The sequence below is a fragment of the Talpa occidentalis genome, unplaced genomic scaffold (genome assembly GCF_014898055.3).
Source record: "Talpa occidentalis isolate TD23 unplaced genomic scaffold, MPIMG_talOcc4v2.1 talOcc4.3, whole genome shotgun sequence".
In the NCBI taxonomy this organism is placed as follows: Eukaryota; Metazoa; Chordata; class Mammalia; order Eulipotyphla; family Talpidae; genus Talpa; species Talpa occidentalis.
The window spans coordinates 28,195,355-28,212,549 of record NW_023603184.1 but is presented as its reverse complement, the minus strand read 5'-3'; the positions used below and the strand labels follow the sequence as shown (position 1 = coordinate 28,212,549).

General features: G+C 45.4%; 1 protein-coding gene across 11 annotated transcripts in view; it reads right to left on the bottom strand.

Moving 5' to 3' along the window:
* MICAL2 (microtubule associated monooxygenase, calponin and LIM domain containing 2) overlaps positions 1-17,195 on the bottom strand; it is a 209,100-nt gene that overhangs the window by 147,497 nt on the left and 44,408 nt on the right. For all 11 annotated transcript variants that reach the window (XM_054699375.1, XM_037522672.2, XM_037522674.2 and 8 more), the window contains exon 3: positions 11,666-12,005. In XM_054699375.1, coding sequence (XP_054555350.1) covers positions 11,666-11,929 — 264 coding nt within the window. In that variant the 5' untranslated portion in view covers positions 11,930-12,005. The remainder of the gene's footprint in view (positions 1-11,665; positions 12,006-17,195) is intronic.

Genomic DNA, 17,195 nt, shown 5'->3' with positions numbered 1-17,195 from the left:
AGGTAGCTGAGAGGGAACCTGAAGATGTCCCTGAGTTACCGAAAGGGGTTTTGGGGCTCACGAGGTACAGTGACACAGACATAGAGAGTCAGCTTCAGGGGGGTTGCTAGTTGAGTGCGGCTAAGATTTCCCCTGAGAAAGCACAGCCGGCAGAACCAAAAACCATCTGAGATAAGCCCGCGGAGGACACTATGTATGGACCATGGAAAAGGGCAAAGCATGTGAAGATGGATGACCTTAAACAATGGATCAAAAAAATTGTGCCACAAATAGTTTCAAGGAGGAGGAGGTAATTAACAGTTACCAGTTATGTTAAATTCATTTCCTATACAAGCAACCTTCACTACAGCCCTGTGAGACAGTAACTCTGAGTGTCATTAGTCCCATTTTGAACATGAAGAAACAGACTCGAAGAGGCAAAGTCGTACCGCTGAGTAAGCAGTGGAGCACTGCTCAGAGAGAGTTTTTAGAATAAAATCTGAACCTGTTACAAAGGGCCCCATGAAAGGACCTTCAGGGACCTGCCTCCTGCCATCCCACGCCCCAGCCTCACCTCTCACCCCTCCCCTTTGCTCACTCCACTCTGGCCTTCTCTTGGGGGGCTTACTTCTTCTTCCCACAGGCCAAATTTTCCCATCTCAGGGCCTTTGCACTTGCCCTCTCTGACCAACCAGCTCTTTGCTGAGCTGACTGCTCCTCACTGTAGGTGTCAGCCTAGATGTCCACCTCCCTGGCATCCTGTCTATAACCAACTCCACTCCGCCAGTTCTCTCTGTCACAATGCTCCATTCACATCCTTCTTAGGATGACAGTGTAAAATTACCATTGTTTGTTTCTGTCCTTTTTTGACTAGACAGAAAGCAACACAAATATCAGGGTCTCCTCTTCAGCCTTCTCTCGGTGAAGAGATACAAAAATGGGCACGTTGATAGGAATCACTGAATGAGTGAGTGCATAAGTAAGTGAATGAATACATGCCCTCTTGGGTAGTGATACATGTTATGGGCATTCGGGGTGATCTTCTTCCTTCCAAGAAAATTTTGTATGAGAATGATCAGGTCTGTCCTTATCTTGACTACAAGTCTGGATTCAGCCTGTCCCTAACTGCTGTCTATGGTGAAAGAGCAGGCAGCTTCTCTAAAACAGGACAGGATGCAATAAATTCCTTAGGCCTGAGGTGACTGTTGCAGATGAGACTTTAGCCTTCCTTTGTTTTATTTTTCATCTCTAAGATTTCGAAATTTTTTCCATGAGGAAGTTTGATCATGTGAATTTTTGCTCAAAAACCTTGGAGTAAAGGCCAAGTTCTTCCAATGGTTTCATGGCCCACTTGACCCTGGCTAATCTCTTACCATGGGTGCCTGACTCCCTCCAGTCCATCTGCCTCCTCACTTCTTTGAGAACAGACTGAGCACACCCCTATGTCAGCTGTGCCGCACCTGCTGCTGTTTCCTTTGTCTAGAATTCTCTTCCCTCTAAGAACATGCTCATGGACGCATTTCAGGCCTCTGCTCAAATGTCACCTTCTATAGAAGGTCCCCCAGCACATCCTGCAGGAAATAGCAGCCCACCTGTGCTCCGGACACCCACATTTCTCTCACCCTGCTTTTGCATCTTTATTCTCTGTTCCACTTATCACCACCCACCAACACACACACACACGAGCATGTACGTACACTCAGGCCACACCTGTTTATTTACTGTCTGTCTTTTACTGAGAAGAGTGCAAACTCCAAGAGGGATATTCCATGTACTGCTGCATCCCTGGTGTCTGGCATGTAGCAGACACTCGAAATGATTTTTTGAATGATTTAATAATAGTGAGAAATGAAACTTAGGAAGAACAATTTAAAAAATAAGAGTAGAGGCCTCCCTAGTGGTGCAGGCAGTTGAGCGCAGTGCTGTGAAGGTGTCCACAGCCTCTGCAGTGCGGATTCAGTCCTGGCAGGCCAGCGAGAAACTCACATGGCATGGCAGACCTCTCCTGTCTCGCCTGCTGCTCCCCTCAGCAGTGTATTTCAGTCAATCTGCTGATTCTGTTCCCCATTCTGTGGTGAATCCTCTCACCCTCCCACACATCCGGCCTATACCCCGGTTCATGTATAAATAAATAAGTCTTTTAAAAAAATAAAAATAAAAATAAAAAATAAGAGTAAGTGGAAATATATTGAGGGTGGGGTTCCCCAGAAAGCTAAATACAGAATTACCAGATGATTTAACAAATCTACACCTAGGTAAGGACCTGAAAGAACTGAAAACAGGAACTTGAACTGATGCTTGTACCCCAGTGTTCACTGAGGCATTATCCAAATAGCCAAAAGGTGGAAACAACCCCCATTCGTCCATCAGCGAGTGTACAGAGAAGGATACATGGCACATACACAATGGGCTATTTTATTTAGACTTAAAAAGGAAGGAAATACTGACACACACCACAGCATGGATGATCCTTGAGGATAAGAGGCTAAGTGAAAGAAATCAGTCATGAAATGACAAACACTGTACAAGTCCACTTATATTAAGTGCCCAGAATGGTCAAATTCATGGGAACAGAAAGGAGAAGGGTGTTTGCTGGTGCTGGGGGCTGGGGAGAGTGGGGAGTTACTGTCAAGTGGGTTATGTGATTTCAGTTTAGGGAGATGAAAAGGTTTGGAGAGATGGATGGTGTGATGTTTGCACAACCATGTGAATGTGCTTAATGCTGCTGAACAGCAGACTTGAAAGTGGCTGAAATGATCAATTTTATGTTGTGTATATTTTACCACAATTAAAAAACTCCTACTCATTTCACTTACTAGAAAACTAAGATTGAATGACTTAAATCTATATATCTACTTTTTCTATTTTGAGGTTTATTTATTTATGTATTTATTTATTTTTTGCTTAGAAGAACTGGGATGAAGGTCAGAGGTGTAAGGGGGTGAGAGGAGTCACCAGAGACAGAGTGGGCAGCAGAACAGGCAGGTCTACTGAGATACACTGCTGAGGGGAGCAAGGGGTGAAACAGGAGGGGTCTGCTGTGCCATATGTGGGTTAGCTCCCTGGCTGGGGATCAAACTCAGGCCTTAGCAGTGATAGCACTGAGACTTAACCCCTAGGCCACCAGGGAGGCCTGATTTATGGAATTTAAACACAGATTAAATATTTCTGATAACAATTTAGCATTCAAATGGAGGTGGGCCAATAGACTAACACATACATCGGCTTTCAAGGCCTAGTACAAAAATGTAGAATATCTTATTAATAACTTTTATAGTGACTGCATGTTGAAAAGTTTTGATAAATTGGGTTAAATATTTTTAAATTGAAAAAAGAGGCAAATACTGTTTAAAAATGAACAATGATGTAAAAATAAAAAAAAATAGTATAAAAAAAAAGAAAAAAAAAAGGAAGGAAGTTCTGACACAGGCTACTATACAGATGAACCTTGAGAGGATTATGTTAAATGAAATATACCAGATGCAAAGAGACAAATTATCATATGATTCTAATTATATGAAATGCCTAGAATAGGAAACTGTATAGAGACAGAAAGTAGAACAGAGACAAGAGGGGCCATGGGTGGAGGGATGGGATGTATTCTTAAGGGTACAGAGTTTGGGATAATGAACAATTTGGAAGTAAAAAATGGTAATGGTCGTGTAGCACTGAATGTTACTAATGTTGCTGAATTTTCTACCTAAAAGGGTGAAATGACAAATGTTATGCTATATCTATGTAGACATCTATGTCTATAGATGTCTATATCTATATAGATATATCTATCTCACAATAAGAAAACACAGATCAGGAGTGGAGGGAAGGAACAGATGGAAGAGATCAGTTTCTTAAAGCCAGAGAGCGCAATGAACAGTTGCAGAGCTAATATCAACACGCAAACTCCTTGGGTGAAGGGGAGGGAAACCTCCCTGGACTCATTCTGTAGATTTGCACATGAAGGAATTTCCCCAAGTATGTTCCTCAGATTAGACAGCTCTTCCTGGAAAAAGGACTTACAATAAAAGTCTTCCCACTGCTGAGTTCCCGTGGACAGTAATTGGGTAAGCGTTTGCTATGGTGTATTTCTATCTCTTAAGACTATGATGCAAGAAGCGGGGTGTAGAGAACTCCAGGGTGCAGCAAAATATGTTCCACACAGCTAAAGGAATTGGCAGGTCCTGAAGTTATTTGGTTTATTCCTCAAGAAGATTCATAGATGTTAAAGGTAAATAGTTTTTAATGTAATGTTACATATAATCAGGTAAACACATGTGTGTGCCTGTGAACACACAAATATCCTACACTATTTTATGCACAACTTACTCCCCCTTAAATATACACTTTTATAACTACATATGCTACATAGTGCACTATTTTTATTGGTTTATATGTTAAACATGTTTTAAAGAGAACTGGCAGCTGGGTAGGCAGACCATCCTATATCAAAACTGAGGTCTGTGTAGCCTTCTACCCTTGTCTCTAGCAAATCTCATTTGTGAAAACCCAAGTAGAAAAGATCTAATTGCTTGAATCTACAGGGTATTTGGTTCTCTTGTACAGTTTGACTTCTGATCCATCCTGTTTCCTCCCCCATTCCTTTCATAAGTATTGATCGCTAATAAACAGCTTGCATTCCAAACACCTTGTAAGGATCTGCTTTTGAAGAACTCAGGCTGTAACAAATACCAACTATGCATCAATCATTATTCTAGCTCCACAAGCAGCCAGATGCTAGTCAAGGCCTAGACAAGACCGAGCTCATCATCCCCACGCTACAGGGAAAGGATAACCAGAGAGCGAAGCTCAGATGCAAATTTGGACAGATGTTTAAATAAGAAAATAAAAGGATTGGCTGTTATTGGCTTCTGCAAACTCACTATCAAGACTTAGAAATACCAATCCTCACCCAGGATAGCTCTGGAAAGGAAAACTATATATGTTGTAGTACCTTATTTGTGCAGTTCCAAAAAGAAACCTCTTGAGCTATAGAGTTCATTCATCTAGTCCCTGAGCACCTTCCCTGTGCTAAGCCCTATGCTGGTACCTGAGATCCAGGGATGAGTCAGACATGGTCCCTGACCTCAGTGTGTGAGAAAGAGAGACCCCCAATAAGCAATCTATAAAGGACATCAATCAGCAAAATATCAGTGGGACCAATGTGGAAGCCCACAATAGGCACCAAACCCAACTGAGGATGAATTAAGGGAAGGAGCAAGTAGAAGAGGTCAGGGAGGACTCCCTGGGAGAGGTGATGCTGGCTTAACCAGATTCATAAAGAGAACAAGTTCACGAAATCAGAAAGAGGCCCCAGCTCAGCACAAACAATACAGCTCCATGGACAGAGCTATAAAAGCTCCCTTCATTTGATAACATTTTGAAGAGGAATGTATACATTGGCATTGGTTCTTTTAAAGAGCATTTATCTTTTACTGATAAAACAAACTTCTTAATGAAACCATGTGTATTTGTTTCAATTACAAAGCACTATGCAAGTGTTGGGTGGTAACAGTAATTAAATTGTTGTGATTGTGATTGTTACAAGGGCGGCAGCCATGCCTACCATAGTGCTGTTCTTCACTCAGAGGCCCCATTCAAAGCCACCCCACCCAGACTCCAAGACCCACAGGGGGTCAACTCCAATGCCATTCAGCAAAGCCAAGGAAATTCTAGTGGGAACCACCCTGGCCTGGTAGATCCCTTTTAAAGAAGAACTCTTCCTGTCCTGTACCATGGGTGGGAGCACCCACTGGAAGAACTTCCAGAGAGGAGAATTTGACCAGGTCTGTAATATTTTCAATGCAAGGTACACAATCTTTGACTCAGAAATCCTCTATTTCTAGCCACAAGCTATCCCACAAGATACGCTTTCATGTATATGCAAAGCAATATGAGAAATATACAGCAACACTGTCTAAAAGCAATATGCCAGAAATAAGCTAAGCAGTCAAATGAATCGTCATCTAGATATAAAATGGGAAACCTTAAAAAAATCATGAAAAACACTAGCAGGAAACTATAAATTGGAAACATTCAGCAGGGGACGAGGAGGGAGGATTAAAACGGGCGGGAAGAGCACAAGAAGCTATGGTGATGGTTCACAGGTGACTTGATGGTGGGGATTCTACGGGGACTACACCTAGGAGGAGAAATCAAACATTGTACAAAAATGAACAATTATGTAAAAAATATGTATAAAAGTATTACCAAAAACCATGAAAATATTTTATTATTATTTTATTTTATTATTTGATCCCTTTTTTTATGCTGAAATAAACAATCTCCAAGATATATTTTTGAGTGGAAAAAGCAGGGTGCCCAACAAATTGATAAAAAGATCTTCCATTAAGAAATTAAACGAAATGCAAAGCCTTTCAGGAAGGACATCCAAGAGAGACTGTACAATGGTGACTCCAAACAGGAGGTCAAGAAGCCTGGAGAAAAGAGACTTCTTTTCATGGTGTAGTTTGCTTGAATTATATTTTTATAATGACAATGCATTTTTTTTAACTGAAAGATATCAAATTAGTTTTTTCTTAAACAGGCAAAAACAAGTCTTTATTTATAAAATGTATTTATTTAATGAACTGCTGTGAACCTGGATTAGCCACTTTCTATGAAGACAGCCAAAACCCAGGATATTTCATCTTACTTTAATATTGTGGGGAATTGAATTTACTGAAGTTCAAATATAATGTGTACCCCCCACCCCATACTCCATGTGGAGCTTTGGGGACACATGTAGCAATTAACATGGCTCAATTGGTAAGCCAGGCTTGCCAGCTTGTCTAAAGTAGCAATGCTAGGTGCCCAAGGTAAGTTATACAGATCTAGAGTTCCTCAAAGCTTTTCTGTTCAACTAGTACAGAATTTCACCCCCAACGACCATCCTCTGCTCTATGGGTTATGCCATATTAGGCAAAGCAACCCTTGACATGCCCCAGCCAGCCTGGCTTTGAGGCCCATGGGGGGTGATTTCAGAGGTCCGGAATGTCAGATAGGCTTATCTGTGCCAGAGATAGCAGCCTTCCGCTCCCAGCTCTACCCCTCCCAGCATCACCCTTCCCACCCTCTCCCCCTACCTCCCTACCTCCCACTGTGCTCTGCTTATGAAGTTCAGGAACTCCATGTTGACTTGGGCTGCAAGCATTACCCCCAACCTCACCCTGGGCTATCCACCACTGGGGAGCCACAGCACAAACTATTGGCAGTGGTCACATTTGGGAGTAAAAGGTGTGTGGTGACCTTCCTGGATGCTCACAAAACACAGGTATTTCCTTCTAACAAGATTATCCAAGCATTTTCGTAATGTAGGTTGGCTCCATTTCAGGTGGTGACAAGAGTCCATGAGTCATTTCCTACAAACATGTTCTTATGGCAATGATGTACAAATGCTTTAGAGTAGAAGCTGGTTACCTGTGATTATTGAGCAACGCTGGAGGGCGGTAGTAAAGCCCCAGACTAGGAATCAAGGGACAGGTCATCAATGATCCTCCAGTCACCTGACTGTGGGAGGGCTTTCTCTCTGATTTCCTGCCATCCGTCCATTCTGCCCTCACCTTCCTCTCTCCCATATGCATCTTCATTCCCCTTACGCAAGCAACACATTCTTCTTAGAACATATCTCTCTGCTTGTGTTCCCTCTAAACTATTCCCTTAGGTCTGCAAGGCAAACTTCTCCTCTATCAAGCTCCAATCATATCTCCTCTTCCAGGAAGCATTCCCAGACTGCTCTAATCACACTTAGTTATTTGTTTTTCTATGTTGTTGCAGAACAGTATATATACCTCTCCCATAGCACTTACGATATTAATGACAATGATGGCCAAATGTTTACTGAACATTTATTATGTACTAACCAGCATTAGACACTTTGCAAAGATAAGCTTATTTAATCATGGAAACTCCATGAGGAAGTGCCATTTTTGTCCTCAGTTCACAGAGAACACTACTGAGGATCAGAGACTTAAACAACTTGTCCAAGGCTGCTGAGCTATTAAGTAACTGAAAGGTGCCTAGGCAAGTACCTGGCACAAAACAGCTACTCAATAATTGTTCACCTCATGAATGATTCAACAAGTGAATAAATACAAAAACAATGACATTTCTGTCTCCTCTACAGAAAGCTCAAGTGAGAAACACTTCTTAGTCATCTTTTAAATCATCTTCTCTGCCAAATGCATAGTAAGGTCTAGGGCACTAAAGACAGCTTTTGAATGAACAAACAAACAAACAAACAAGCAAACCAACAGAGACCAAATCCTGGCAGTGCCACCCACTGCCTTCAGCTTCTAGGCATCTTGTGGGTCACCTAGTAAATGCAGAGACTTGCATGCAACAGTCTCTCATTAGTCTCTCAACGGTCTAGCATTAAAGATACATAAAAAATAAATGACCAGTCTCCATTTTGTGATGATGGCAATTTCAATACTATATTACATATTGCATTTTCTTCTGGGTTGTTTTCGCCAGGAACATTACTCAATCGGCTATGGCAAGCAATTTGGACATAACACTATTGCAGAGGCAGTATCAGTTCCTGAAAGAGTTAATTTGGCTTGATCTCTGGCTTACTCCATTCTTATCCAAACAGACCACACCCAAGGAAAGAATTATCGAGTGCCTGACAAAACCCTCATAAATAATAATCAATAATAAACAATGGTCCCATGTGAGGTCATGCAACTGGTGCTAAAACCACTGTTCTAGGAACTTTATAGGTCTTTCTCCCTGTCCCCTGGCACCTCCACCAGGGTCTTGTGCTTCAGATATATCCTGGTTATCAACCATCAACCTCCTCGCTGCCACCAGTGACCAACATAAACATAGAGGCACACACACATACACACACACCCTCACTGCTATCATGAAGGGAGCAGCGTATACTTAGCATAGGGTAGGGGTTAATATGTGAAATGCTGAAGCCCATTCATTCCAGATAGGGCTGAGATGTGTCCAAAGGTGGGGTATCCAAAGTGCAAAGGTGGGGGTTCTGGCTGCAGTTCATTTATTCCTGCTCTCCCTGTGAGTAATCAGGAGTTTGGCTCTTTGCCTTGTACCTGACATACCTGTGTAATCCGTCTTAGCATTAATGATCAGCCACATGTACACTAAATGCCCAGCATTTCTTGCTTGGCTAATGATCAGAATAAACTACTACACCAAAGGGTACCTAAAGGAGTGTGTGAGCAAGACATTCCTGTAGGAGTGGGGAGGAAGGAACCATTCTTTGTGTTCTGTTTAGCTGATAGCAAGGAGTACCAGAACTAGGCTTTGGGAGATGTACATTAAGCATCAGTGTGAATCCAACATGAAGAGGACCTATACTGTAACCACAATGCAAATAAACATTTACTGTCAACACCAGTTGTTTATCTGTCTCACACCTTCATGTCCTTGGGGACCTGCTCCTCTCTCACACTAATCATGTGATGCCTGAAAGGACAGTAGCCAGTTCCCCTATCTTTGGTCACAGGATTGATTCAGCAGTGGGCCAATCAAAATCCTCCCCTGAGATTTTTTTTGGTCAATATTGAGCAGAAAGAGTAAGATTCTAGCCTTTTGGGCCATGGAGCTACAAAGGTACAAACTAGAGAATACCAAGGAGGAGAAAATCTGTTTGCAGGAGGGAAGGATGGAACCAACACAGAGCCCAAGATCCCAGAGATAGACGACGGAGAGAGATGGGAGACTTTGAGTGTCTGGATATTTCTGTTTCTACCAATTAGTGATTCTCCTGTTCTGTTTAGATTAGTTTGAGTTGGGTTCTGAAATCTGCAGCTAAAATGGTCTAACAGTTATAGTTGTAGATTGCATTTCAGAGATACCTTCCACTCTGCAGGTAGCTTTTATGAGTTTGCCCAGCACACATCTGAAATGTCTTTGTTCTTCCTCATAAGAAAGGCATAAAAATCCATGGGCAAGAATCACTCTTACTCAGCACCACTTAAGACATAAGTTTTGTTTCTCTCTTTATATCTCAGGCACCAAATGAGACTGCTAACCACAAGATGTGATGGCTTTTCTATTCAAATCATCAAAGCTTATAAAATAGGGGCTGGCCAGGTAGGCTAGGCAATCGGCTGGTGATCTTTAACAAAAGAAGGACATCTTCGTGTTGGCCACCTCCTTGCTGGCTGGCTCTCTCTGAAGCTCTGTCTTCACATCACTAGGGAGAGTCCCCTAAACAGCTAGAAACTGTTGGGTGTATGGGGCAATGGCATGTCCTAATAAAAAAAGCACTCTTAAAGCAGTGCTTGAGAAAACACATTGAGCTGGCCACCCGACGTCTAGGGGACCTTTGAGAGAGCAAGGCCCACACAGACAGTTGCTGAGGATGGTGACACTTCGTAAGCTAAAAACTTCCTCTTCTTTATGTCTGAGGATTTTCCCAGTGAACTATGAACCCCGAAGTAGCAACTAGAAAGGGAGGTGCTGGGTGGGCATGGTACCCAGGATGCTGGTCCCACCTCTTTCTCCCCTTTTCTTTAACATTTTTATCTTCTCGGCAGGATGCTGGAGTTGGCAGGTGACCAGCAGCCCCGCTTGGATGACGAGTATGTTCTGGGCTGGAGCCATCAGTCTGTTTGGCCCGATGGAATATTCTCCCTATACCCTGTAGAGGAGGGGAGCCCCAGGCTCTGAGGAGCTTGGCAGCTGTCTCCCCTAGGGCAGGGGAAAGCAGCCATCTCCCACGGTGGACGCAACCACTCCTCATCACCAAAACAAAAACACAACAGTCCTAATCGCCATGGAGAGTTCAATCCTCTTGTCTGGGATTGGCACTGACTAGAATTCCAAGGGCTCTGGCTGAGCTACCTCCTGTGAGGTCTAAATACAGCACGATCACTTTTAACCTAAACATACAGTCTGGACCAGGGCCTAGGGCTGACAGCCCCTAAAGGTCAGCCAGGAAGTCTTGACTTCTAACTGCCTGTTTGGTGGTAGGCATTTCAGAGACATCAGATACGTGATGTGCAGGTCAGCCCCATGCTCACTGATGTTGCCTATGGCCAAACAATGGGGTAAGCCATCAGCTTGTCGAGGGTTAATGACAAGTGTGTCTTGAGCAGGGAAAGGCATCCTGAGAAAGTGGAGAATGCAGAGGTGTGAGGAGGAGAGAAAGAGAGAAGGAAAAAAAGGCAACAAGGACCCAAGACACACTAGTCAATTGAAAGCTGGGAGGGACCTTCTAAAATGTTCGGAGGAACACAAATCTCAATGCATGTGCCTCCACGGAATTTAGGGTTGAAGTCCTAGAATTAGAGCAAGGTCACCTAGTTGTGTGACCTTGCACAAGAAAACAGGCTTGTTTCCACATTTCTTAAATGGCTCAAAGGACTACTGCAGATGTCCAGGAAGACCATGTACACAAACAGTCTAGAAGCTGATCACAGAACAGTAGCTACTAGAAGTAATAACAGTGGTAGTAACAGTAGAAGTAAGGTAATGGCAAGCATTTGCTTCATTCCCTCAACTTTGCCTTGGAGAGGGCACAAGAAGAGCTGCTGGGGCCACCATGAAAACTCCCAACCAGGATAGCTACACAAGTACAGACAAATGAAACCTTCAACTGAGCTAAACGGGTAAAACACACCCATGGCTTTCAAGAACCCTAGGATGGCAAAATGGTGCCCACTTCCTAGCCTCCCCATAAGAAGCATGGTAAAATAATGTCCCCGTTCCCTACCTTGGTGTTCAGACATGACTTCCCCCGGTTGTACTCTTTGTGGGATCCACGCTTGTCCAATTTGTACCACAGAGCCTTGGCCTTCCAGGTAGTCACCTTGGCCTTGAGCTTGGAATAAAAGTTTCTGTGGTCCAGAGGGTCCAGGTCCAGGTGCCGTGTGAGGATGTTGAAAGCCTGGAGGGTGCCTTTACAGGTGGAAGCCTGGACGAAGTTCTCGAAAACCTGCCCAGCCTGGGCCTGCTTCTCGTCCTCGTTTTCCCCCATGTTCAGGAGCCACGTGGAGCAATGGTGTGAAGAGGATGGAGGAGAACACCATGAAGGACCTGGGGGAACGTCACACCTGCAAAGGTAGGAGGTGGCAGATGTGAGCGCCGTAGCAATGAGGGTAAGGGTGGGGAGTGAATAACTTTCAGAATGTACACGCATACTTTCTAACTGCCAGTGCTGCCCTACTTACAAAGGTCCTCCTCAGCACCCTACTCCTCTCTGTTGACTGAAAAGAACCCAGATCATTTAACGTTACACCTTGGCTAGCATGAACATCACCTGGCCGATCTTGCCCTGAGTCCAACAGTTCTAGAAGATAGAGCATCTTAGAAAACTTACGATTCTTGACTCTGCAAACTGGTTAACTGATAATGTATGTACCCTAATTGCATTACATCAATGGACAACCCCCAAAATCAAGGCACATTTCTCCCTCGGCTTCAAGACCACCTCACCTATCCTTAGAGGTCAAATTTTAAACTCACTCTTTGTTAGTGACTAGAGGGCGAGGTCTTGCTCCTAAACTGAGGACAAATGGCAAGTTTCCAAAGCTTTTCTCTATTGCCAGTGTCTACCGGAAGCATAGATCCACCTCAGGCAGAAAGACAGAGAGACACATGGGTCTCCTCCCAGCATACAGGAGCCTGTGCTTTGTCAGCCTAAGCTGTGAGCTATTTGGAACAAGTGCTCAGCCTGATGGAAGGAAAAACGCGATGGGTATTCATTCACATCACAAAAATAGCTTGCCTGCGTTTTGGCATTGTCCTTTCTCTCTGTGCCACTCTAACCTCAGGCATTTCTTAGGAGTCATTTAAGTTTCAAAGGAACAAAAATAAATTAGAACTGATTTTCCAAGGCACTAGTTCTCCCCCTGCCCTGGAATCCAAAGCTAGTGCAAGAAGACAAGTATGGAGGAGCTGAGGCTGGCCCAGCTGTCAGGAGGTCTTGAAGGGGTCTGTACACAGCAGGATACAGCATATGGAGGTGTCCCCCACAGACTCCTGGCAGCAGGAAGTCAGCCAACACACAGGGACAAAGCCCTTGGGTTGGGTGGCTCTCCCACTCGCAGATGGGAATGCTATCATGAGTGCATTCGGACTGCAGACCAGCCTTATCATGCTAAAAGCAAAGAATGGTGTTTATCTTCGTCCTGAACAATGTCCTGAACACTTAGCAACAATGGTGCCTTAGCAAGAGTCATGCATCACCCTAGGTGCTAGGGGCCTAGCAAAAAAGATGGGCCCATAAAGGGTATTCTACAGGGCAAGTGCTTGTAGGTATGAACAAAGTTCATGCAAGCTCAGAGCAGGCAGAGTCCAACAGGACCTGCAGAAGTCCAGAGAAACCACAAGACGAATTGCCAAAAATGCTACAACCTGATAAACAAGGTGAATTTCAAAATACAGGGGAATGGATGTTCCAGGCAAAGGAAACACCATACAAAGGTGGGAGTGTATGGCAGAATCACAGCTGGTTCAAGGTGTCAGGACTTCAGGACTCATGACCAGATGTGGTGGGTTGTCCAAGGTGGATTGTGGGGCCTGTCTGCCCCAGGCCAAAGAAAAAGGCTGGCTGCTCTAGTGGGTCATGGGGTGCAGGGGAAGGAGGGGTAGGGTGAGAGAAGTCTTAGAAAGATGAGATAGCAGAGGGTGGGCAGGAGAAGGAGGCAGCAACGGGGCAGCCCAGGCAGCAATGAGGTAAGAAGCTGGAAAGCCAGTAGGAAAAGCAAGCGCACACATGAATGCTGTATGGAGGCCTGGCCAGGCTACGCCTGTATGGAGCTGTCTGCTGGGGCAAACCAGCTCTCCAGATGCGGACCCACAGAGACTAAGAAGTGAGCAAGAGAAGAGACCCCTTCCTCCCTTCCGTCTTTCTCCGAGCACACCTGGCACCACCTCAACTAAAGGAAGAACAGTCATCCCTGCTCTGGGCCTAGCCAAGCCCCATGCCTCCACAGGAGTCCTTGAGAGAACTTACCTGTCTGCTCTAGTCTCTGCAACTCAACAAATTTAACAAACTTGGGAAGCTGATGGGTAAGACATGGCTTCCCTCACAGATGAGCTCTCGGCTCCTTTAATGTCCCTGGTTCTCACTCTGGCATCACTCACATAAACACTGCCTCCCACTGTGGCTCAACTCTCCCCCATGTGCAAGGCCTGCCACCCAGAGAGCGTAAACAGAGCAGGACATGTGCTTTTCAGAGCCTATTAACATCCTCAGTCTTTATCTGTCTTCGGAACCACTTCCGTGCCTTGAGTTGAACAAAGGATGCAGGGGCTGATGAACAAATACAAAGCTACTCGGCTTCAGTTTCATGGCACAGTGATTTCCGCAGATGGGCAGGTGTGCAGAGAAAACCATGAGGCTTTTGGAATACCGGGATCCAAATCTCAGCACGGCCCCTCGTTGCCCACGTGTCCTCCCACAAGTCCCTGGGTTCTGAGCCTCAGTCATTTCCTTTGTAAGAGACGGTGATACAGCGTCTCACAGGGATGTTGTGAAGGACAAGATGCAGGCCAGAGGGCAGAGCCTGGTCCTGGGAGGTCCTGGGAGCCGGAGAGGCAGGCTGCTTCTATCACACTGGGTCCAGACTGCGCCAGTATGAAAAATAGTTTTGTAAATCAGCTCCCAAGTTTCCAATACTTCCTTGTCTAAAATGGTGAACTGCTTAAAGGTATCAAGCCAGACCTGACTCCCAGGAATAATTTACAAACTGGAAGAACCTGTCTCCTTCCAACCCCAGCGGCCTCCCCTCCTCCCCCCAAAGAAAAATGAACAACTTAATCTGAGGACTCCAGTAGAAAGAGCCAAAGGTGGTTCTGAGGGTGCTGGGTGGGCGTGGGAGCTCCAAGAACGGGCCCTTATCTAGGGTGAGATAAGGGAGGTGGAGGGGATGGCTAGACAGGAGAAGATAAGCTGCCTTGGACAGAGCCCCAGCAGCCTGTACCAGGCTCAGACCTGCCTGCCTAGGTCTAATGGACTAGTCTCAACCTCTAAAACCAGCTTTCCCATTTAAGTCAAGGGCCTTAAAAATGCTTGCAACAACCACGAGGGATAGTTTTCCTCACAGAACAACAGAGGAGTCAGGGCCTGGCAAGAGGCGGGGTGAACCGGGTCCTTACTGCTAGTCGTGTGACTTAGCAAGTGATCTCATCTATCTGCAAAATGAGCAATGCTTCATGGAGCTGTAAGGAATAAATTCCGTCATGTCTACAATGTGCTTAGCACCTGGAAGCCATCTGAGAGCCAGTGCTTATTCTTCTGATGGCCCAAACGTAATCAGACCAACAGGAAGAATAAGAGGAACACAGTGGACCAGTAGGCCACTAAAACCAGAGGCCATAGGCCCAGAAGATCTGGCTTTAAACCCATTTCTTAGATTGACAGCCTTGGACAAATCACCTTATGACTTTTCAGCTTCCTGTATATATAAATAAAGTGGGTAACTCGTACGAGGTAGTTTTGGTCATGAGTGAGAAAGGCTAACTTAAGAAGAACTCCATGAGTCTGTGTCTGAACTTTAAGCCTTTCTTCCAGAAACTAGGGTGTAAGACTTTTGAGGGATATCTTTCTCCCAAAGGTGAAGGATTGGTTAAATCAGAGGATCTTGGGTGGTAGGTCTTTTAAAAGTCTTTCTGTCAACTACCACCCAGTTGTTGCCTTTTCTGAGTTTGATATGAAATATAAATAAAACCAACTACCCAGAAATATGAAAAGTTTCAGTGTTTTCTGGGAAGAAACAAGATGTGATGCTTTAGTTTCCAAGAATAGCTTTGAAGCAATTTGATTTTTGCCAACTAGAGTCCCTTATTTGTGGTTCTTCTGCTCCCCTGCCTATGTGACTTCATGAGTCACAAAGCATTCTCTTTCCCTGCTTCTGGCTGCTACAAATTAAAACTCAGAGCTTCGGATTGCTGGAGACGGCACTGATAATGGGCTTGGCCCGTGGCACTTGGGAGACAAGTTCAGGGTCTGGGCAGAGCTCCTCAGTCCTTGTCTAAGTGAGAGAAGGGGCCTCCTGGCCCAAGAGTCACTAGTGCACGTGAATTTAGGGCTCTCACACCTTCTCCTCTCATCCCCATCACAGCATGACCATGTAGTGGATCAATGATGAAATCTACAAAAACGTAAGGAGAGACACTGGGCAGACCCTTCCTACAAAGCAGCAGTTGGGCCCAGGAGAAAAGCTCAACCCCCAAGCCACCCTCAGGGCTCACACACATGAGCCTTGTGTTTACTTCAAAGTAAATATAATAAAAAGCCAAATCCCCTTGCATTGACAATGCCAAGTCGCCCATTCAAACACTTCCCAGGTGCACCTCACCGAGGGGCAATCGCCAAGTTTCTCCATAATGAAATAGAGTGTTCACCCCCACAATCTGGCAGGCAGGACAGAAGGCCCCAGTTCCATGCCTCACACACAGAAGACGCTCAGTCACGGCTATCTGGATCCCACCCCTGAGATGGGGCGGGTGCCAGCCAGGGCCTGGGCAGTGTGAAATGCCTTCCCCACAAATTACACAGGCCAGCACAGGGGATGCCGCAGACCCCATCTTCTCACCCAGTCCAAGGACGTCGGACTTTCCATCTTCCGGGGCCCGCAGCAACTAACTTGAACCAAAGGGGCCACTCCCAGAGGTGGAATGAACTGAGGGCCGCCTAGTCCTCCCTGCATCCTTCTTCCAGCCAGGAGACCCCAGACTTCCCTTGCTCACATCTCCAATGGAGAGCACGTTACCTCCTCTACCTGGAAGAGCCTCAGCAAGATCAAGTCATCTTTAAGGTTGCCCAGGGACAGCCATCCTGCCTCTCCAAAGGCTGATCCCTGTGCCTGGCATTAGCCCTAGAGATTACCCATGGAAGTTAAAGTCCCTTCCACATGGGTAAACCCAGTGGTATGGTCTCCTCTGCACACCCTCTGGAGCCCTAGCAGGAGAAGCTGATGAAAACACAACCAAGTTCCATCCTGCCGCAGGGCCCAGACATGGCCTGTCTGTACTGTCCTAGACAGAGAGCTCTGGGGACAGTCTCCAGGGAACACGGGTCCTGGCTTTCTATGCTGCCTCGCCGCTGAGAGCCCAGGGTCACTTGGCCCTTTTCCTCCCAGCCCCAGCCCTCTCCCCACTCTTGTCCAGTAGAAAGTTCACCCCACTGGTCTGACTTGAAATGACCTCTCACATTCCTGCTTCCTCACTCCCATCTGCTTCCTCTGGGAATCACTCCCAGTAATAGATCCTGAGACGACCCCTTCTCTCTGCTGTCC